The sequence below is a fragment of the Anser anser genome (genome assembly GCF_964211835.1).
Source record: "Anser anser genome assembly, chromosome: 22".
In the NCBI taxonomy this organism is placed as follows: Eukaryota; Metazoa; Chordata; class Aves; order Anseriformes; family Anatidae; genus Anser; species Anser anser.
The window spans coordinates 6038340-6060713 of NC_139743.1; the positions used below are offsets into that span (position 1 = coordinate 6038340).

Below are 22374 nucleotides of genomic sequence, written 5' to 3' on the forward strand. Positions count from 1 at the left end.
TGCTTAACCAGGCAGAGGACACTTTGTTCCTCTCCACTGATCGTTCAGCCCGTTATTGGGTTTCACGCACTTCAGAAGTCACGAGAGGAAAGCGGATTAGTTAAAGAGGCTTATCTGAACGTGTCGCTTCTGTAACAGATAGCAGGGGATCCGATGCTCACCTACAGCTGCCACGCAGCGCCACTGCTATAAGCCTCCAGGCTGTACAGAAACACCCCGAGTGCCATCCAGTACTAAAACCACCCCAACCAGGGCACTTCTCCTTACTACAGCCCTTCCCTTTCTCGTTCCACTCTAAACAGCTGTTAACGGGCAGGAAAAAGGCCTGAAAATGATAATGGGGTCTTCTGCCCTCGTTCCTTTACTCCAGCCCTGCATAAGGAGACGGCTTTGGCCCCTGCCAGCCTTGCAGACACTCTCTGGGATATTCACAGCTGATCTGAGCAGCCCTGAGCCACAGTATCATCCATATTTCCCCTTCATAGCTGCGCTGGCCTTTGGGGTTTGAGTCCACGCCAGCCAACATAACACCTTTGGGTTGAACTGATCATATTTAAGCTACCTTACAAAACCATCACCCGTCTTCCCCAGTGTTTTACATGTACAATGCTGCACGAAATCTGTCTGTCACGCCAGAATCCTACAATCATCTCCTGCAAACGGGCTTTGGGGAGAGGGAGAGAGAGACAAGAGTCTCTCTTTAGGAGCACGAGAGCTCCTTGTGCAGCTCAATCCCTGCTTATTGCCTTTATTTCCTTATCTCTCCGCACAGATTCCCTACTTGGGGTTTTGTTCATGCGAAGAACTCGGAGATACAGGTGTTTGGCAGCTTACAGACCCCCCCATCCTCCCCCTCACACATGGACCAACTGGAGGCTTTAACTGGAGAGAAACCTTACTACAGGAATAGGCAAAGCCACACAAGCAAGGAGAACCCACGGCCTTCCTAAGCGTCGGAGAATGTCTCTTCGTTCTTGTGTTTATTGACAGTGGAGAAGTAGTCCTACTATGTTACGTGGATCACACAAACAGCTCTTCTAGCATATCTCTTACACGGCCAGAGTCACGCAAAAATTCTCATATACAACTAGGCAAATACAAAAGGGACTGATTGGGAGGAAAAATATTAAAATATAGATCGAAACTCTTGCACTGCAGGGAATCTCTGTTTAGTGAGTTGCTCGGGTAAATTTTCCCACGTTGAATGGAGCTCTGTTAACACCAGTAACATTTACTGCCTTCTGCACCCTGTTAGTAACAGCTAGCACTGTGTGAAAGACAAGCATTCAGGATGTGTTTGGGTTTTTTTCATTGCTATTTTTTGCAAGGCATTAGCAGGCTTGCTCAGGACCACATGTTGACACCCTCCTCGCTCACAACCCCCAAGTTCTCAGCACCGTTCACAAAGCCTACCACCACCAGCTGGAAACGAGAAGTCAGCACTGCCTCTGCAGGCAGCATCAGATTGTTCCTCTCCTCTGTGTCTGCCCTGGGTTAGGTGTTTGCATACTGTGGATGCAAAGACTGACACTGATCTGCAGCAGAAGAAAAATCTGAATTTCACATCACTTACAGATGAAGCTTGCACATCAAAAGACAGTGCCATCGTGAACAAAGACTGGGAGCTGTTGCTCTTAAGTGGAGATGAAACAAGCCTATTCCAATCAAACCTGGAGGATTTAGAAAGGCTGTTTTGTTTTTTATTCCCCTTTTATTTAAATTATTGAAATCCACTCTTGTGCACAGACCCAGCCTAAAGTGTCTGTGTCATTTATACCCCCTGAAAAAGGGGTTTTGCCTTTTCTACTGAGTTCTTGTGCTGGTCATTTACACGGCGGTGGTTTTCTGTTCCTCGTGAGATTTTCTGTCAGCCCTGATAAGGTTCTGCAGCAGGCAGTTTTCTTAAGTGGGTAACGCTGAGGTCAAAAAGGCGGCACTGAAATTCAGCCTAGGCTGCATGCTTGCCTTCCTTTCATTTACTCCTAAGTGCCATCTGTCGTAAAAACAAAGCAGAGCTGAAAAAACAGTACACTGAAATTTAGGAGCAGCGTGCTTTGTCCTACCGAGATGCTATTTATCCAGTGGGGAAGGGTTAGTTTTTGGGGATAAGGGCTTCCCTCTGGACCTAAAATCTGTGAAATCACAGGACGTGCTGTGGCAGGCAGAGCAGTAAGCCCCTTAGCGCAAGAGCCTGCTCCTGCAAGACGCCAATACCGGCTGCGTCAGAGGAGAACACAAAATACCCCACAGAGGGGAGTTTATAGCACGAACTGGCTTCAGAGCAGGTTTCTCTTAGACAGTATTACCTTAAGTCTTCTGCCCTGAATCAAAAACATCCTGCAGACATTTGTATGGCTAAGTTCGAGAAGGTACTCAAAATGTGTATAAATGAGATAAAAGAGGATTTGGGCATACTCCTTTCTTGGTTTGGAGCATAATTCTGAATATCCCCAGAAATAACAGCAAAGGCAGTCCAGAAAAGATTCTGGCATCCTAGAATTCCCCTCTTCTGTCCACGTTTCCTTCTGCAGCAAGCATTAGTATCTTTATTTAAAATGTTTGTATGGCACACAGGTTTATAGCAGCCAGCTTTGACAAAGCCCTATTATTCGCAGAAAGATCAAAGTTTGATTTTGGGTGAGTTTCTTTTACCCCATCGAGCCTTTGGCAGGACTGGCCTTACCTGCAGTTGGTTAAGATGGGGCTGCACGTTCAGTAGGCAGAACAAGTAAGGAGCCATAAACTGCAACCCCTCGTTCCTAACTAAGGTCAAACCCCCTGCAGCTGTGCTGTAAGAGACCTTAACGGGTTGCAGCTCAGCTCTGTCGCTGCTTTAACGAGTTGATCTTGAGCTTGCCAGGGCAAGTATAGCAAATGCTGTACAGGTTTTGAGTCGGCAGAGAGCTCAGCCTGTGCAATACGGTCACGATCCGTACCAGTAGTCCGTTATTTATACATTTATGACTACGTAATGCTCAGTAGGCCACTCATAAGCGCATTATGATTCCAGGGATGTATTCTAAAAAGTCAGGGAGATAACTTATGAGATGACAGAAACTGCTCCGGTGCAGTTACGCTGCTGTCACTTTAGTTCTTAAACTATAATTTAAGCTGTTCTTGGCTGTGTTCAGGCATTGTGAAGAGCGTTTCTGGCTTGTTTTCCTCCATGCTTACTCACTGCAAATTTGCAAAAAGTTTATTTAAAACTAAATAGGTGACAATCACACAAGAACTAATTTGGTTACCGACGCACGTGTGATTCTCTGGATGGTGTTTTGTTTCATGCTACGGGTCAGCAAGATGCAAGTTGGGATGCCAGATATCACCTATACAAAACAGTGCAGGCTACTTAGGTCCTATTACAGTTAAGCCACATTACAAAGAATTTATTTTGACAGAAGCATGAAACAGAGAGGGAACAAAACCTGAATGCACAATTTGAATATCGTACTAGCTGATCTTTGCGTATAATGAGTAATACAGGAAAAAAAAAAAAGTGTTCTGTTTTAGAAGGTAGAATATGTTAAAATATTCTTCTTAAAAATTTATATTTTTGGATGCTTGGGAAAGTATTTTGACAATTGTAGTCTTATGTGTCATTAGATTTTTCAGGTGTCAAAAGTCTCAGAAAGAAATTTTTATTTTCTTCCAGCATTTGGATTTCTCGTAGGTGTTTTGTGTTAAGTGTTCTCACGTTGCTAAGGCTTACTGTAAGGGGAAAAAGTAACAAAGATGTTCCTTTTCAATTTTTAATTAAGATGTTAAGAATACAAAACAGTTGCTGCTTCACTTCCACTCCACTGCTGCTCATTAATGTATATTTAACGTCGCTTCGGCATTTTGTCCCAGAAAAATGTTAGACTTGATCTGCCTGAAATGGGTGCAAGTCTTTTCCTTGCCATCACTGTGAGCTGCATTGGATCCTAGGAGTTCAGTTAGGGTGTAGAAGGGAAACAGCAGTTCCTAGATTTTCCCTCTTCTCCCAATTCAGGAATAAAGCTGAAAACCTGCCAAGAATAAACTGTTCTTCCAGTATTTCCATAGACTGTAACTTAAAGGTTGGACTAGGAAAATAAATGAATAAAGTTCTAGCACATCAGTTGCTGGTGGGATGGCACTCAGCAGCCAGAGGGGCAGAACTGGCATATTTTAAACAAGCTCAGATTTGACCAAGTCTTTGCAAAGGGCCTGTACCCCTGGCCTTGATATCTCCCTGTGCTGACGTGGCTGGGAGCAGACCGCAGCATGCCACAACCCTGCTGACTTGAGCTCTGCTCGTGGATACCTTTCTAGCTTAATACAGATCCCAGACCTAAAGTTCCATGAATTCACCCTATATTTTGTGCAGTGGTAGCTACAGCCAAACGCTTAAATAGTCTGAGCGCAGGGCCAGGTTCCCAGCAAGTGTAAATTGAGCCTGTATACTCAAATCAGAGCTTTGCCTCTTTACATAAACTGAGGATGCAGGTCATCACTTCAGGGGGAAAAAATATTTCCCTTTTCAGTCAGTCTGAACAGCGTCGGAAAGAACAGCCAGCTGATGTTAAGAGCCTCCTTTTCTCCTCTGTTGTTAGCTTCTAGTATCAACGTTACTATGAAAGCGATAACTTACATCACCAGATAAGCAGTTGTTTAAATAATTCTGCAGGAATTGTTCTTCATGAAGGCAACAAGAGATAATTCTGCAAAACAAAGAGGCTACAAGAGATGCTAGAATGCAACTGCCCAGCACATTATTTCGTATCCACAGCCCTGAGTCCCCAGGGCAACAATATCTTAAGGATTTGGCGTTGTAATCGTTCCCTGTGTACTCACTGCAGCTCTTGGGGAGAAGAGGCCAGAGGATGGGGAAGGGGCTGCCTGGGACACTGCGACACGCTCAGCCTTCCCACTTCGCTGCTGCACTGGGACCAAGGGGTTGGAGACTTCTCCCTGTGGGTCCTCAAGAACACCTGGCCCAGAGCCCAGGGACACAAACAGGAAGATTTCTCCTGATTTCCCCAGGCTTGGGATGAAGCCCTGCAAAGCCTGGTCCTGCCATAGGCTGCCCCCCCCCCCCCCCACCTGCCTTTGACTTCACAAGGAATACAGGGGAGTCCTACATCAGTTTGGGGTTGAGCCCTCCCAGTCCTGATTTGAGCAATGCATAAGAGCGGGGTGAGACAGAGTCCGATTATATTCGTGCTCATTTCAAAAAGAGTGATGCTAAATAGTTGAGTTAGGCCATAATTAGATAAATCTCATTAAAACCCAGAGCTGGAAATTTGTTTGCAATGCTTCACAACTTAAAGCATGTTGAAATTCCATAAGAAAACTATTGTTTAGAAAGGAAAGTTTAATAGGTAAATAAAAAAAGTGCTTAAATATAGGGGAAATTATTTGAACTTCAAAATAGGTGTGAAGAGATGGTGGGAGCAAACATGCTTAAAACGGTGAATGAATGAAAAAAATTAAGCGTGATTGGTTGCATCACTCTAAATTGCTATTTAGTTCTCACCACTTCCCCAAATACTCATTCCCTGGGGAATATTCGTGAACCATACACAAAACATAACAAAATACACAGCCAGTTCCTTTCTATTTCTTCCTATTGAAATGTATTTTCTGAAGTTTCTCTCTGTGGTCAGTTCTTAAAACTTGATGTTATCAGTGCATACTTTGTTTTTTCCATTTTAAACCTATTGTATCATTCTGTTTATTATGTTTTTTTAGTGTGAGCAGATTGTATTTATTTGAGAAAAATGTTTGCTGTTTAAAAAAACAATAATTGTATTGCCAAAAATAGCTGTAATTACCTGTGACATCTGTATTTTTTTATTTTGAGGGGTTGGTTGTTTTTAATCTCAACTTCAAGTGCTAACACCTGTTAAAACAACCATTGCGTTTTAATTTGCTTATTACATTAAATGGATTTCTCTGAAGTCAGACAAAAATGCCTCGTAGATGATTTAATAAAGATGTCATGCTCCCACGCCTGGCCCTTCCTATTTAAGTTTTCCTCTCACGTGTGTTGGACTTTGCTGGGGTGAAGCATCAAGGAGAAGGGAACTCGAGTCATTTTCCTCCCTTCACTAAAGATGAAGTTCATTTATTTGACAGCAGATGGCACAAAACCCCCTCAAGTCTTGGTTTCCTCCCGCAGCACAGGGCCAGGGTTCTTCCTCTGGGCTGGAGGCAGATGGCTTCAGCGTCATCTCTCCTGCTTCATGGCTTTTCCCCAAAAGTTATTTTATTGTCAGGTTCAGATATGTGGCACTAGAAGCACAACTTTTAAACAAAATAGTCATCTGCCTTTACAATACACATCCACTTCCTTGATCTGGATTTTTTAATCCAGTAATTTTTAATCAGCTAGTGAGAGCCTTTCCTTTCAAACCAACTAATTACAGTAAATTTAATGGCCTACAGCTGTTTTCTGGTAAAACTGATTATATCATGATTAACATAAAAGCCATATATTTTATCAAGCATACACTAATGGAGTGACGCTTCCACACACCTGAAAATTTAATGGAAACAGGTTCTAATGAATTAAAAATGGAATGCATAATGTATTTATAATTAACTATTTTGTCCAGTTCACACAAACCTGTGTCCTGCAAATGTATACTGTTTTAAACCATATTTCCTATCTTATTAAAGTCAGCTCACTTTGAGGGAATTAGGCTTTTGCACTAAATGCTGGGCAGTTGCAGAAAACTGCCAGAGGAAGACGCGCTGAAGCCGTTTTGGAAATGAGCACACGCATTGCGAAAAGAGGCTCTGCCAACACCAGGCTTGGCGAGTCTTGTGGTGATACCGGACATCGTACGCCCAGGAAAGAGTTTTGCTATGCCCCAGGTTGTTTGAGGAAGAACCAGGCCTGCGAGGGAATTTGGGAAACCCAGATTCTGCCACCGGTCCCCTGGGACCCCCTTGATGTAGTCAGCCCTGCCCCATGCTCGGCGAGGAACAGCGTAACCTGCAAGTCACCTCCCGAGGCTCTTCGCTCCCCAGAGAGCCACAAACCACACGCAGCAGATCACCTTTCCCGTCTTCCTTGTTCCCTGCAAGCAGAGCAGTGCAAACATCCCACGAACACGGGAGGAGAAGGTACGGAGTGACTCGAGACTGTTTTTCCAGCGATTTAATCTGCACCGCTGGATTTTCAAGCAACCTTGCAATTCCTGCACTACAGCAGCGCCCACCAAAGATGCTCTGCCCTCCTGGGTGCCTCCCCTCCGGCAGGAGTTAAATCCTGCACGGTGCCCCTGTGGGATCACCCCAGGCACATGTTTCTTTTAATCTTTACCTCTGCATACCTCTCTTCCCCTCTCCCCTGCACAGAAGCTGAACGAGATGGAGGTGGAGGGGTGCAGGGTGAAGTGCCCCCACTCCTGCCGCCCACTAGCTTCATTTCAGGGACCCATGAGGTCAACCATTTCTCAGCTTTCGCCAACACGTAGGAAACGTGTGAGAAGAGGGGGGGGAAGAAGAGTGGAACAACAGAAAAGAGGAAAGGAGGCAGAGACCCCGGCAGTGATGAAGTCATGGTAAATCTGCTCCCCCCGTGCTGAAAAGAGACCTGCTGCTCGGCTGCCCCACCAGGGAGAGGAAGTCTGCGCAGGCAGCCCGCACCGCCACAACATGAATTTCACCACGGTGCTCCACGTCGCAGCTCTGCTCCTGATGCAAGGTAAGCAGTCTGGTCTTTTTTACCTGATCCTGCCTTTACAACGGTCTAGCTTAGAGAACTGTGTTTCCAGAGCTGCAGCACACCACGCAAGGCAGCTCTGCTGTTGTTTTCTCACTGACGATGCTGTGTTGTCACCCAGCTCCCAAAGCCAGCTGCCGTAGCAGACAGGGTGCTGAATTCCAGCCGAATCCTAAACCCTGTAGCAATGAGACCAATTCGCCTACCAGCAGCTGGCAGCGCACTGAGATGGCAAAACCTTGAAAACCTGAAAGCCTCCCTTAAATATGTGCAGCTTACTTTCCATGCCTTGGATATCTGTATATGCCCTTGTTCACATATTTTTGTAAAAAGAGGCTAATATAACAAGCCAGGGTAATTTAAAAAGCACTCACAAAGTACTCTGAAAATGAAAAGCACTTTAAATGCTCGGTCTCCTCACTCCTGCTAGAGGATGCATCTTATACCTGCTTTGCTAATCTCCTCTTTCATACACTAGAGAGTGCGAGGTTCACATTTGACCATGTCAAATGTGGAAAGACTTAGGTAAGGAAAGAGGCAAAACAGCTTTCGACAGCTCAAGATCCTCAGAAGCATCATTCCTGCCCTTTGCAGGAGATCTGCATGCACGAGCCTGGTGCTGGCCAAAGTCAAAGTCTCTCTCCCTTCTTAAATGCAAAAGCAGAAGCCAAAGCAGTGCCACTGTGGACACTTTGGCAATAATCTCACACCCCGAGGTATCATTAAGAGAGGCCACAGCAAATCTAAGAGCCCAGACAGCAACAATACATTTTTTAATACAGCATGCTTAGGATATTTTATCACTGTTCATATTCAACAGACCTAAGGCCTTAACAGGTTGTTAATTATATCCTAGCTGAAACGGTGCTTGCAGTGCCCTTTGAACTTGCTGCAAAGCAGCAGCTCCCACTCTTGGGGTGCCCAACCCCAATTCCCCACTACTGCCAGACAGGCTGCTGCGTGACAACCACGCTAGCTGCTCTCAGCCGTCCTTCACAGGACCTCAAGAATCAGCCCAGACCGCCACGTATCTGCGGCCACAGGTCAAAAATAACTGATTAAACAGGATGTCTCTAGGCTCCAGTTTTAAAGACAATTCTGAAATGACCGAGTGAGCGCACATCAGTGCAACAACTTCTCTGTGCGTTTTCTGGCTGCTAACATAACAGCAGAGGTTCAAACCATTCTGCTCGGTTGCATCTTGCAATTTGTAACAAGAAACTGTTAGCCTGTCCTGCTAAGAAGGTGGATGTGTCATTGTACTCGACGGCAGACCAATTTTTCCAGGCACCCAGGGCACCTGGGATCCACACATTACGAGAACCACTGCCCCTTGGAGCAGGCGCCCCCTCGTCTTGCACTGAGGTGGGTGCAGAGGCTCAAAGACCACAGCCACGTCAAGCTGCCCCCCATAAGGGAGAGAAATTTCTCCTGTGACTCATGGTCTGCACGAAGCCGTGGTCTCGCATGGAAATAACATGTTTGCTCCATTCTGGGGGCTGCTCTTTTCTGATTAAAAAAAAATAGCAAGAAACACCCCCCACCACCACCACCTTTTCTTGTTCTGCCCTGCCTCTCCCACCTCAAAAGGTGCGACTTACAGACCCCGCACTGCTGCGAGCGGCAGGAAGCAGCCCCCACGCAGACATGGTGAAAAACCACAGGCAAGGCCCTCTCTGCTGCTTTACCAGCATGCTCCTGTGACACAGGCCTTCACAAGCAGAACCTACACAAGGAAACCCCCCCCTTTTGCTACCACTCCTCTGCAAGCTCCCTCAACTCGCACGAACCCTGAGAAACCAGCAGAGAAGCAGAGGTAGAATCAAAAAAATATATATATACACAAGTCAGAGACACTTGAATAAGAGATAGGGAGAAAGCCTTGAAAAGGAGAAACCTATTCCTAGACCATAATTTTTCTGCCATTTTCAGTTTGATTTCCTTCCCCCCAAATCTAACTGCTCGGCGAAGGTGGCTACGCTGTCCCATGTACTCAAGGGAAAGGTGAATAACAGCAATAAATACCCATGGGTAGCCACTATTTTTTAGAGGAAGACAAGTCCTTCCTCTGATTTTAGTAGAAAAAATCAGGTCCGGCAAGAATGCCCTAAAATAGCTTCTTTTCTGTTATATTTTAAAATGTTTTTAAGAAAAGGAAAAGCTTTCCTGAAGCCCAGAAAGATTCACTTCCCCAGACTGCAGCGCTCATGTACGCAGCAGCAACTTGCAGCGGGCAGCTACCTGAGAAATAAAATCAAAACACACAAAACAGGAATGAAAAATAAAACCCTCTTACTGCCTATTTACTTAACTCTGACCGGGGCACTGCTCTTAGTAATTTCTCCAGGGCATGCTTTTTCTGCAGAAGGCAATTCATTCCAGGTCATCAAATATTTTCACAAAGTGTATTATGTATCTCAGAATGTCTGGAGAGAAAAACGCACTTTACTGCCCATCTGCAAAATCACCTGGGAGGAGTAAGTGAAATTTCATTTCAGTAACCTGTGCCAGGCTGGGTCTGTGTATCCTGCCTGCAAAAGAAGTTTCAAAGCCAGGTCAAAGCAGCTGCAGCATTGCACTCGAATAAAAAAAGCCCCATTTTCAGAGATACCAATCATTCACAGCTACCATTCCATTGCACACCCTTGCAAATCAGGTTCAATGGCTCCAGAAAGGAATATGGAATAAAATTTAATTTTTACAGGGAGAACATGAGCGTTAATCGGGCGTGCTATCAATTCTTCATTGACTCACGTGGAATAACATTGAAAAACTGCATCTGGCTGCACTGGCAGTAGAGGTCACAAACTGTTGGCACAAGCCTTACCTAGTTATTAGGTAGGTCACCACAGTCACTATGACTTAATTAAATCAGTACAATTATACTGGCAATTTTCCCCATCTAGAAGAACCTTTACACCCTTGAGAAAAGGAAAGTTGACACATTGCTCAGTGCAAAGTGTTGTCGCTTTGCTTCGCATCGCATTTTAACGGTTGTTTTTTTCCCTCTCTTGTCTGGCAGGGGATTTTGCAGAAGCTGGCAGTGAAACTGTAACTCTGCAGGAAGGAGAGGACCTAAATCTCAGCTGCACCCTCAGCGGTGACGACAGCTCTGTCAGGCAGTGGCTAAACCCTCGTGGGTTTGCAATTTTTCTTGACGCCCAGCGGGGTAAGTGTGAAAACCGAACGGGGCACTTTCCGCGTGGAGCGGAGGGTCAGTTAGGAGTGGGCTTTCCAGCTCCCACCCGGGGCCAGTTTGACTCACCTGCTACCCAACCGCTTGAGATGGTTTCACCTTCAGCCCCTTTCTGGCAGGAAGTTCATGAAATGGAAACCTCCACATGAGTGGTCTGGCACCACAGTTTTAGCAATGAACTGCATTTACCACCAGCACAAATCCCACTCCTGCCTTACAGGAGAGACAGGAGGGGACCTGCCTGAAAGCTCTGGGTGCTCTTCCCCTCACTGGGGCATTAGATGTAGCGCATCAAGGGGAAACGTTTACAACAGAGATGAGGTTTTTACTACGTGCTGACAGAGCCAGAGTTACAATTACTGTGCTCCCTTCCACTCCCTGTGCCTTCTAAATCTTTCTCTCATCCAAATTTGACAGCTCTACAAGATGAGGCCTGCCTTAGTATTCCCCATTTGTACAGTACCTAGTCAGCATCCATGCGTGTTAAAGCCTTTGGGGATTTATCCAGATAACAGGAACCCAATTCCCATTGAAATTGTGCAGGAGCCAAGCGTCCTCTTTGGTTACTCTGGGAATCCCAGCCACAGGGTCCTGTTATCTGCATCAAACCAGCCCCTGAGCATTTCCCACAAGTATCATGAACATTTCTAAATAATAAATAAGGAATACTTATTGGTGGTATTTTCCATAATCTGCTTTGTGCTGATATCCAAGCTTCCAGGAATCACAGCAGGCTACGGCAGGGGCTCTTCACTCCTGTTGTGGCCCATTAGTCAGGTCTTGCACCCAAGAACCAAGCCCAAGGATGAATTCCCCTCGCCACCAATTATCTCCAATACCAGTTTTAAGTATCTCCTTCTTTTAATGGGCCTAGCCCTTTTGATGCTTGAAGTTTTGTTGAGCTGACACAGCAATTTATTAAGGTTAGGGAAGGAACGTATCCACTAGTATCTATAGTGCAGACTCTAAGCTGAGTGGACAAAACCAGTACCTGCATTAAATTACCTGAGGATTCACCCCATAGCATCAGTATCCCATGGTTATCTCTCAGTAAGATGCATGATATCACCACCACAAGGGTAAGAGTCTGCAAAGCATTTGGATCCTTGACAAGTCAGTGCTTTCCTTTCACAAAGGAAAACTGTCCTCTTTTAGACAGGAACCAAGCTTCATGCTGGGTATGGACATTTTCAGTTTTTATTTTGAATCATCACTGTGAACCTTTGTCACGTTGCTTCTCCAAAAGCCACGTCGTGAATCAGTTCCCTCCTCTCCCGTTGTGTATAAGTTTTACATCATGGTATTTTCAAAATCCTTTAATATTTAATCATTACCGTAAATTATAGTACTGCTGTGATATTCTCCCAACTCTATACTTTTAAAAGACCTCTGCTAAAAAACAAAGACATTATTTGAGATCTTTTTCTCTCTAATGACTGATCCACAACCCCAGTTTCAGTTCAATTCGAGAGGCAGAACACTACTTTCTGTGCTGTGATTGTGGGAAGAGTCCACGTGACTTGCTGGCTTGTCCCCAAATTCCCACAGGAGGAATGGAGCCAACACCAGAAAGTCAAGAGGAGGAGGACTATACAGCACAGCACGTCTAGGTGACAGTCTCATTAAAATTAGCTAATTAGACAAGGATAGGAGAAAAGAAACAGCCAATTAATAAGCAGTAAATAAAGAGGTGTGGGCTGACCATAGACGTTCATGTATACATTATAACACACACCCAAAGAGGGAAGTGATTTTTTTCAAGGCCGAATAAAGGGTTGAGGAATGGGGAAGGGAAAGCGGTCACCGATTCACGCACCTTTGCTCTAGGTTCTATATTCATGGGTCATGCTGCTGTTCTGACCACAGATCAGGTCCTTGTACCCCAGCGTTTGCTTGTATTTGTCTAAATATTTAAGGAACCCAAATTGGTGTAATACCTGGGAACACAGGATGAAGACCTTGTTTTGCAGTGGTTCGGAAGCAGCTCTAAGTTGATGGAGAGGAGTTAGTGAAAAAGAAACAAAAAAGGAACAAAACGAGAGGGTTTGACCATTCAGTTCTGTGATTTGGGCAAAATCACTCGCACCTCTGTGTTACCCCCTTCTTGAACTACAAAAACCTCAGAAACGCTGTTTCTTACTATGGATACAAATCTAACCCTCTCATGCTGTTATCCAGACACTGAATAATGTGGTAACTCCTTTTGGTGGAGGGGAAACGGAGGCAAATAGGGGAAATTACTTGCATAAAAATCAAAGAGAAGCAGAGGTCAAAGCCAAGGCCTGCTCTCTACTTACATGCCAATTGGAAGAAATTTTTTCATTTGCCAAACTGAAATTCTTTACAGAGTTAAAAAAAAAAAAATGTTTTCCCTGTTGGCAGCACACGCCCCATTCATCAGTTTACTGCTGCCTCTGTGCTAGCGCAGCACCAGCTAGAAACGCTTTGTGCTACAACTGCTCACTTATGTCAAGGGTTGACGAATAAAAAAAGAACTGCAGTAAACAAAACTGATCTCGCTCACTACTGCTTTGATTATCTGTCTTCCTCTTATGTACCAACACGTATAGCATGCTGGGTTTTGTTTTCTTTACAGTTTTAAGAGATCAGAGGTACAAACTTATCCATTATTCAAAAGATGAATTATCCATCCGACTGTCTAACGTAACAGTGCACGACGAAGGCGTATACAAATGCTTCTACTACGGCACCCCGTTCAAAATCAAGACGACGACTGTTGAGGTGCTGGGTAAGTTCCCATCCTTGTTTTGGGCCGGAGGAGCAAAACAACAAAGCCAGCTCCTTAACTCCAGGGCTGCATTTCAGCATACAACTGTACGGTGTTCAGCACAATATAATCCCGGTGTTAGCTCAGCCCTACCCAACAATGCTGCGTAGCGTTATTAGTGCATGCAGCCATTCGTAACACTGACCAGAAAGAGTTACTACAACTGATTCCAAACCTTCTTGCTGCAGCTGCTCCTTCTAAACCTGTACTGGAAGCATCCCAAGACACAGAAAGAGGCATTACGCTGTCTTGCTCTACTCGAGGATGTAAACCCCGGCCCCAGATTACCTGGCTGTTGGATAACGGGATACAGCTTCCAGGTAAGTGTTAAAGGAACAGGAATTGGTTTATAGCAATTTCTTCTTATCAGTCTTGAACACGACTAAAAATGGTACCCTGGCAGAACAGGTTTGGAGAAAAGCCAGCACTAAATGCTGGTGCTCGTGCAGGGGAGATGGCTCATCTCATCCGCTCACGTTCGGTGCGAGAACAACAGCACCTGGCACCAAAACCCTTTGAGAATCTGGAGTGAAATTCCACCGAAATAAAATGAAACCAAAACTCCGGAGGCACAATTTGCGTGCCCAAGCATGCAGTCAGTTAGCAAAGCCATTACAATTTCCATTTTGTATTTGGTACAGGTTTTCCTTAGCTGTGCCGAGCAGCTCACAGGCACGCACGCTGCCTCTCTCTCGTTAACCTGCTCAGAGCCAGGCAGTTCACTAGCACACCAAGAACAGCGCTCAGGAAACACAGCCCACACAGCCCTGCAGCGGTGACAGACCTGCACACAGCTAGGTAGACACAAACGAGGGGGAACGGAGCCTCTAGGTAGCTCAATTTAACTTGTGTACAATATAAATAGCTGCTTCAAAGGCCACGTTCTAATAATAACTGCCTTATTAGCTGCAACTGTAGCAGACTGCAGAGGAAATGCCCCTGACAACGTGAGGAAAATACCCATAGATGCGAATGTATTTTCTTTTACATATTAACAAACTTGTTTGTATTTTTCCATCATCAAGCAACATGTTCAAAGCTTAGCCTGTAATATTTTTCCCCCAAGATGGCTTTTTTTAACTAAGAGCTCAAGAAAACGGCAGAAAAGCCGGTTGGCCTGAATAAAGCTAGAAATCAAGACTGGAGGAAAAGAAGGGGGGAGGGGGAATCCAAGCTGTCAGATATACAGGCATTAATGCAGCTGTATGACACCCCATGCTTAAAGAAATTGCTCTCAGGAGAAGCAGCATGGCTGGTAAGTGAGCCATGTGAAAGCCAGGGCAGCACTACCTGTGACTGCAGGGGGGAAGGCTGCTCTGGAGCAGTACATGGATTTTTAAAAAGCAGATTTTCCAACTCCATGTGTGCTTTGGGAAGGGCTGGGCTGGGCCTGACTTAGAGGAATAACATCTGTGAAGATAGATAGAGTTTGGGGAAGCAATGCGTCAGCTCTAAACTTGTATATATTCTCTTCCTGTTGTTCTAAAAGAGGGGTGTCCTTAAACTTGAAAGGATCTCAGTTCCAGGCTGGTGAAGCGTATTGTTTGTAACAGCACAACACACAGCTCAGACGCTAGATGCCTTACGCATCATCCAAAGCCAACCAAGCATTTCTCCACCTAGTTCAATAAAAACCTACACTTACCTTTGCCTCCTCCTTGGGTCTTCAGATTCGTAGCACAGACCCCCAGCAGGCATTAGAGCACATCACAGCAACGAGAGCTACCTCATCTTCCACCTGGTGTCCCACAGCTACCTGGGAACTTAATGAAGCAACAAAAGGCCTGTGCTGGGTTTGCTTGATTGGTTTAATTTATGGTTGGTTAAATGAAGGGATATTTGCATGAAGAGGTGCTGATTCACCATCCAGCCTGTTTGCAGCAGATGCAAATTAATGTTTGAGAGGAAAAAAATAACTGTCCTAATTCAGCAACTCTCAAACTTTCTGCATGTGTCTTTCCTTTCTTGCAGGTGACTGCCTTTGACTAACCCTTCTCTCCCCCTTCGATTCTCAGCTTCAATCACTTCCTGCAAATATTTATACTAATCAGAAAATAGCTAATACATTTTAATTACTGGCAGCACCTCAGTTCCACCAGGGCTCAGCAGGGGCAAACCAGCTGTAATTACTGAGCTGTTGCTGACAATTAAAGATTATTTCCTTTCTAGCAAAAACACTGTGAGATCCTTCTGAGTTCTCATGTGACCCCACTAGGGATGGAAAAGAGTGCTAAGAAATACTGGTCTATGATACAATAAATTATCTGTAAAGGCTAATTTGGAAACAAGGAATTTCTTTCATTTAAGAAACAAGGATGTTACCAAGGTAACAGGTCACGAGAAAGCATCAGTTTGTTTCCAGAGAGCCTCTACAGTAGAAGCAGCCAGTTGAGATTATTGTGCCGCTGTGGGCATTTAAGGTAAACATCTGAAAAAACCTCCCTCTCCACCAGAGCTATTCGAACACGTCTCTCTGTGTCACACGAAATACATCTTTATCGTTCCGTACAGTATTAGTGAGTAGAAGCCGTGTTACCTAGAGGACTGGGAAGTGCATCAGACACGTCACACGACTCTCTCTAATTCGTTATGGCACAGCAATTAATCTTCGTGTCCCCCAGCTGTAAAATGGGAAGTCAAACCTGTACTGTAAGGATGATGGAGGACTCGTACAGGGTTTAATGGAGTTGTATCGATGCTTATTACTAACATAAATATTGCACATCAATAAAAACTTAACAACTTCATATGCTTAGGGTAACGAATGCACAGCTATTGAGACACAAATTCAGTGCCCTCAGACTATCGCTAAGCAGAATCGGAACTTTTTTAGCCCTCAGTCATGCTGCAAACCTTGCCTCTGAGGGTTCTGGCCCCAGCTAAGCAATTTGTTCCGTTCAGTAAGGACCAGAAGTGCTGGTGGGTGTCGGGACATCCCACTGCAGTCCTCCAGGGTGTGTGAGCACTGCTGCAGAGGAACTTCCCCCCGTGAGTCACGAAATGGAGCAGAGTCTTAGGGTTAAGCACAGGAGGCGCAGCGAGGGCTCCACTTAAACAACTGCTGAGGAAGAAAATGTGACCTTGCTGTCTTTGGGCTCCCGTGTAAATCCATTTACACAATGAACCACTTGGGCACAGCAATCGTGCGCCGCTCTAGCAGAGCAAAGTAATGCAGATTGTGCCTGGAAGGTTTTTCATTAAATTGCTCTTGACTAGAAAGCACTTAAATGTGTTCTTCCAACGGGCGTATAGGTGACACCACGCACAGGTTAGAAGCCAATGGGAAGAAATGGACCACAACCAGCACGCTGACAGTCCTCGCCTACGGGCCCAATTCAACAGCCAGCTGCCTCGTTCACCACAAAGCATTAAGAGAAGAGAAGCTGGCTGTGCCTTTCCGCTTTGAGGACCTCCCTGGGACAGGTACTGCGGCGCTCTGAGCAGCAGCAATGGTATTTTAGCACGCAAGTGGTTATGCAGACACGCATGCAAAGCTGAACGCTGTGCTCTACTGCCCCGTGTGTGAAATCTATTTTTACATGAGAGGGCTATCTGGGGCAAATGAGGAACTCCAGACTAAGATTTTATGGTTCTGTTGTTGATTACGTTTGCCTTTTTTTTTTTTTTTTTCTGCTTCCTACCTACCTTAAAATTCATCAAAATTACGCCATAGCAGCTCAGACGAGAAGCAGGGCTAAGTTCCCCAGTGCTGCTGCTAGAATTCTGGTAGTGTTTGCCCTAGAGCTTTAAAGATAATGCAAGGTGTATGTTCTCAAAAAGCTCTGAGCTTCCCGTGTCCTCTGTGTTTTAGATACATCCACATGGAAAACTAGCAGGGTGTAAACATTGCGAATTAACACTGAAGCTGCTTTTAATTCTCAGAGCAGTTTGCCTTCTGCCCATTTACTTGTCTTTAGGATGGGTCTAATTATTCTTACTTCAGTCTTCATTAGATTGCTTGGTTCTACAAATGCTTATAAAATGCTCTGAAAGTTGTACTGTTGGTTTTTTTTCAGTGACAAACACATATCCTGCATCAACTGCACAAGAGGTGCTTACACATGTCTCTGAGTATGAGCAGTCTACAGGTATTAACTTGTCTTCCTCTAATTAATACACAGGTCAGATAAACACAGCATCTGTCACAGAAAATGCTGTGCAGTGTCTTTATGTAGAGCTTGGGCTGCAAAAGAACAGCACTGAGGAAGATTTTGCTCAGCATTCAGAACTGCTGTGTTTTTTTTTCCCCCCAGTGACCGCAACAGAGTCAGATCTGGACGACAGCACAGACTTCTCTCCAAGCTACCCACAACATAATGGTATGAGTTTTACTTTCATTTTTTACTCATTTCACGGTGCTAAACATAGTCAGACAGGGAAACTGAAGGTGGGAAGGGAGGACTGTAAATCTAACCACAGCTCAAGATAGGGGACCCAAACGGCCCAGGCATGAAGAACACCACAGCAGTTTTCGTTTGGGATTGGGCTCAAGAGCAAACATGTGACATGTGATGTTTATCTTGTGTTTGGGGATTTTCCTCCAGGCTCCGACCAGCCAACCATCCCTTCCGCAGTACCAGAGAATCCAGCAGTTCTCAGCTCAGCATCAACTACAACCCAGCAAAACCTCCAACCAGCTGTCACATCTACTTGTAAGTTTGGACTTTTCACATGAATTTATCAAACCAGGACAGAAATGCCACCAGGAATGTCATTATATACCATCTCGCACACAACATAAAACACAGCATTTCTTCCCTGTGAGGAGAGCCTCTGTTTTACAGCCATAAAAGCAGACAAACTCTCTCGTTAGATGCAGAAGAATTACATCAGTGTTGGCAGCAGCCAGACTGGCCAACCGTTCTCGTGATGTGTCAGAAACGCACGGCATGAGCTGAAGCTGGGATTTCTCTGGATGGCTGCACTAGGTGGCACTGTGCAACAAAGATTAACAGTGCATACAAATAGCTGCAAATTGAATTGATTGTACTGGAGAACTGTTTCCAACAGAAGAATAAAAATCTCCACTGTGCAAACTGGTTGACCAAAACCCACCAAAGTGGGCACCTGCTTAGTGTTATAAGGCAAGCAGTGAAAAGCCAACTGTTTTAGAAAGGCATGAACCCTTTGTTTATATTTGTTTAAAAGCACTGTATCAGTGCTTGCAAACTTCACAGAATGGCTACATCCTGTTGATAATCAGCTCTATTAACGTTGAGAGGGAGCATAACTCTTTCAGCACGATGTGCTTACACAACTGATAAGGAAGAAAACCTCTTATGAATGTAAAGTTTTGGCAGATACTGCATGCCCTATCCTTTTGGTTTTACAAATCACAGTAAATTACACAAAGACATATTATATTATCCGTGTGTGTAAGAAAGTCAGAGCTCACCTCTGTGCTTCTGCAGGGCCCGAAGCAACATCAGCTGCAGCAGGAGAGGAAGAACTGTCCGGTACCCCGCGCCACCGTGTCCCAAACGGTACGTTACAGCGTCAGACGTGGGGTGGTGATGTCCACAGGACGGTGATTCTCACACTGGGTGACTGCACCTCTGAGAGCTAGGAGGACAGCAGAAGATAATCTGAGATGAATACAAGAAAAAATCTGCTTTAAGAAAAAGGGTAGCTGCATATTCTTGTGTTTGCAAGCAAACTAAGGCGCAGGGAAGGCCTAAAACAATAACAAAGATTCAAGGCTCACGCTCCTTTTTATTAGTCTTTAAATTGGAGCTATTCAGTAAAGCACTCCAAAGATTTTATGTTCATAAAGCTTAAGTGGTCTTTATATTCAAAGAAATACAGTGTTAAGGAAGTGAGCACGGCGCTTTAAGTCAAGGGCTCCAGAAGTCTCTTTCTGTTGCATTACCAGATGCCCTGGCCTTCAAAGCTGCTGGAAAAATAAGGATTTATCAAGAATCCCTTCACCCTTCAGAGAAACACTTTTCTTTTTCTTTCTCCAGGCACTGACACAGCATTCAATGGCACAGTCACAGAAGAAGAACTTCCCAGGACAGAAGCCTCACCCCCAAGTGAAAATGTGACTCAGATTTCCATCATCACCTTTGGTAAGAACTCCTGAATACTCTTCAGTGACAACTTCCAAACATGCCACAAGCTTTCTAACATCGAGCTGACTCTCTCTGACCAGGTATCCACCTCCAAGCCCAGTGTCAGTACACTGGGGTAAAGCTGACTTGCAATCTTGAGGAAAGACCACAGAAACACAACCATTTTTACCATCTAGAAAAAAGCTACATTTTGCCAAATCCTCTGACTTCAAACAGTTTTGCTTGTTTATACAACTAGAAAAAAATTAACCTCGTATCTTAAAGCTCAGTCCAGTAAGGTGAAATCTGCACGCCCCCCATGTTCATCTGGCCTTGTCCATGATACGTCATTCTTGCTTTAATTACCACAAACTCCCAGGAAGCTATTTAACAACACAAACATACATCTGCCTCTTTTACAGAGCAAGATCTGATATCTGAAGGCATCCAAAAGGAGAAGGATCTCCTGCTGCCAAGCTTGGTGGCTGTTCTGATTTTCATGTTGCTCATCATTGTCGTGCTTTTTATGAGGAAGCTGAAAAAAGCTCATGGAGTGTGGAAGAGAGGTGAGTGATGGCACAGTTCGAGTAACTGCTAACGCTGTTAGTTTTTTGGGGGGGGGCTGTTAGGAGCAGACAGGACACTGCTCCTGCAGCCCTCTGGTTAAACACCCTTCTACAGTGATTGCGGCTTGGTGCAAACAGCTGCTGAAGAGTCCCTGCAACTGATGGCCTGGGGCCAAGCTTCAGGAGACACAAGTTGTCACATAACCAAATTGTTTTCTTAAGCATCTCTCTTGTGAATGAGCAGGACGATTGCACTCTTATTTTCTAACTTCTCTTTGAAAGACTAGTTACAAAAGACTAGGATTGTTATGCTCGAGGCAGAGAGTGAGGAAGAGTCACGGAAAAAAATCTCAATATTTAATTACACTTGTTTTCCGCACAGAAAATGATAATTCAGAGCAGACGCTGGAGAGTTATAAATCCAAATCTAATGAAGAAAGTCCAGGCCATGAGAAGAACGAACAAGGTAAAAAGCTCCAACCAACATAAATTAATTTCTGTCAGAGCATTGCTACTGACCACTGCAGAAGCAAATCACTGTTCACCTTTTTGTACAGAGATACTTGCAAATTGTACATTCTAAACCTGAATACTGTAAAACCAAGCCTTTCAACCCCTGAGGTCCACCACAGATATCATAGCTTCAGCTGTGATGCTGAACTGTACAAAATGAAAATCACGGCTTTTCATTTGATAGTTCAGACTGGATAATCACAATGGTTTTATCTAGTTTCTAAATCCAATCTACTGAAATGCCATTAAAAACATGATGAGTGGTTTATACGGGGAATTCAACTATTGTTAAAAAGTCCTGAATATGCTGGCTCGTTCATTGTTTTATAACACGATGAAATAACATGTATTTCAGGCAGGTACTTCCCCCTTTATAAAATCAGTAATAAATGCGTATTTATCTTTCAGTTGTCAATCAGAAGTCCAACGTGCAATACGTAACAGAAGGATATGCGGAAAAACCACAGAAGAACCCAGGAGAGAAAAACATCACAATAGCTGAGAAACTGTTTACATGTGGAAAGGAAACAGATGTATAGCAACGTGGTCCTTCTGGCAAACATACAGAAACACCACTGTTTTCTGATATTTATCTTAGAGCATTTACAAATCAGTACGATGTCAGGGAGCAGAAGTACAAGCGACTGCCCTCAATCCCGGAGCCAGTTTGGACTCTTTTCCTCTACACAGTCGGACAGTAGATGGGACTGGCGCCCCTACCAACCTATTAGCAATGAACACTCTGATTTAGCTGTAGCTCTCAGAGGATTTAACTGACCACTGCCAGAATTATGGGTCATCAATCCACCCTAATTGCTATTAGGGTCCTTGCAAGGGAGCTTGCAATTAGTCCCAAGGACCACAGGATATGGAAATACTCCTGCAACATTTCTGCCACTCTGCAAGCACGGGACTGAGGAGGAAACCCTGGGAGATGCAAACCAACAGGGACTTCTACGAACTCATTCTGACATCCAGACCTGGCCATCCAGCTGTATCTAACCAAGCAGGAAAGCATCCTGATGTCTAAGGTGTTAAACAAAACAGTTGTCCCCCTTGGAAGTCTTAAAACGAGGGGTTGGCAAAGCTGAAGAGGAAGGACAGTGTTACACCTGGGACACCCCAAACCCAGGGAGGAAGGCACTTGCCTGTGAGTGGGCAAGCTGTGAGAATCGCCACGACATTTCATCTGCAGAGCCCCGCGATGCCACCACCAGGAATCTTTTCTTTTGCAGGAGCCACATGCTGGGGTTCTGTACGATAAAATCAACTTTCAGAAATAAAGGAAATTTACATTCCTCTACAGAAGAAAGCTGTATTTATTTTTTTTGTGAGAGATGATTATTTCTCATCACAAGTGAGGAAAAACACTGAAAAGTGTTTGTGAATACTGGATTAAATAAACGCTCTTGAAACGACTGCTAGAGATAGTTTCATTTTTATGTGGAAAGTGTCCCCATTTTTGACACGAGGGTAATACAGGTATCAACACAGCACTGCCAGTCCACAGCCTGTTGGAACAGTGGTTTAACCATCAAAATTGAATTACTATCTATTTCGCCAAGCCA

At 44.6% G+C, this 22374-nt stretch overlaps 2 protein-coding genes and 1 long non-coding RNA gene across 5 annotated transcripts in view; 2 read left to right on the plus strand and 1 right to left on the minus strand.

Annotated features, from left to right (window-relative positions):
* Positions 1-5971, plus strand: part of UBASH3B (ubiquitin associated and SH3 domain containing B) — a 72650-nt gene extending 66679 nt beyond the window's left edge. For both annotated transcript variants that reach the window (XM_083808687.1, XM_083808688.1), the window contains exon 14: positions 773-5971. In XM_083808687.1, the coding sequence (XP_083664813.1) occupies positions 773-910 (138 nt within the window). In that variant the 3' untranslated portion in view covers positions 911-5971. The remainder of the gene's footprint in view (positions 1-772) is intronic.
* LOC310885398 overlaps positions 1-16911 on the minus strand; it is a 77716-nt gene extending 60805 nt beyond the window's left edge. The window contains exon 1 of the long non-coding RNA XR_014574779.1: positions 15323-16911. This is a non-coding gene — a long non-coding RNA (uncharacterized lncRNA). The remainder of the gene's footprint in view (positions 1-15322) is intronic.
* On the plus strand, positions 6885-22228 carry CRTAM (cytotoxic and regulatory T cell molecule). Of its 2 annotated transcripts, XM_083808693.1 has the most exons (13): positions 6887-7675; positions 10716-10862; positions 13486-13638; positions 13866-13997; positions 16930-17100; positions 17694-17765; positions 17931-17996; positions 18222-18329; positions 19089-19160; positions 19641-19745; positions 20150-20293; positions 20676-20759; positions 21215-22228. In XM_083808693.1, the coding sequence occupies exons 1-13, from the start codon at positions 7627-7629 to the stop codon at positions 21343-21345; spliced, it is 1434 nt and encodes a 477-aa protein (XP_083664819.1). In that variant the 5' UTR covers positions 6887-7626; the 3' UTR covers positions 21346-22228. The 2 variants fall into 2 exon arrangements, with proteins under 2 accessions (XP_083664820.1, XP_083664819.1); XM_083808694.1 differs by lacking the exon at positions 17694-17765 and having other exon boundaries at positions 6885-7675.
* The last annotated feature ends 146 nt before the right edge of the window (positions 22229-22374 follow it).

Bases quoted from the DNA above. Each gene is read 5' to 3' on its own strand.
- CRTAM (XM_083808693.1), top strand. From the start codon at position 7,627: ATGAATTTCACCACGGTGCTCCACGTCGCAGCTCTGCTCCTGATGCAA. The intron at 17,766-17,930 runs GTATTAACTTGT...TTTTCCCCCCAG, and splicing joins TGAGTATGAGCAGTCTACAG to TGACCGCAACAGAGTCAGAT. The intron at 20,760-21,214 runs GTAAAAAGCTCC...TTTATCTTTCAG, and splicing joins CCATGAGAAGAACGAACAAG to TTGTCAATCAGAAGTCCAAC.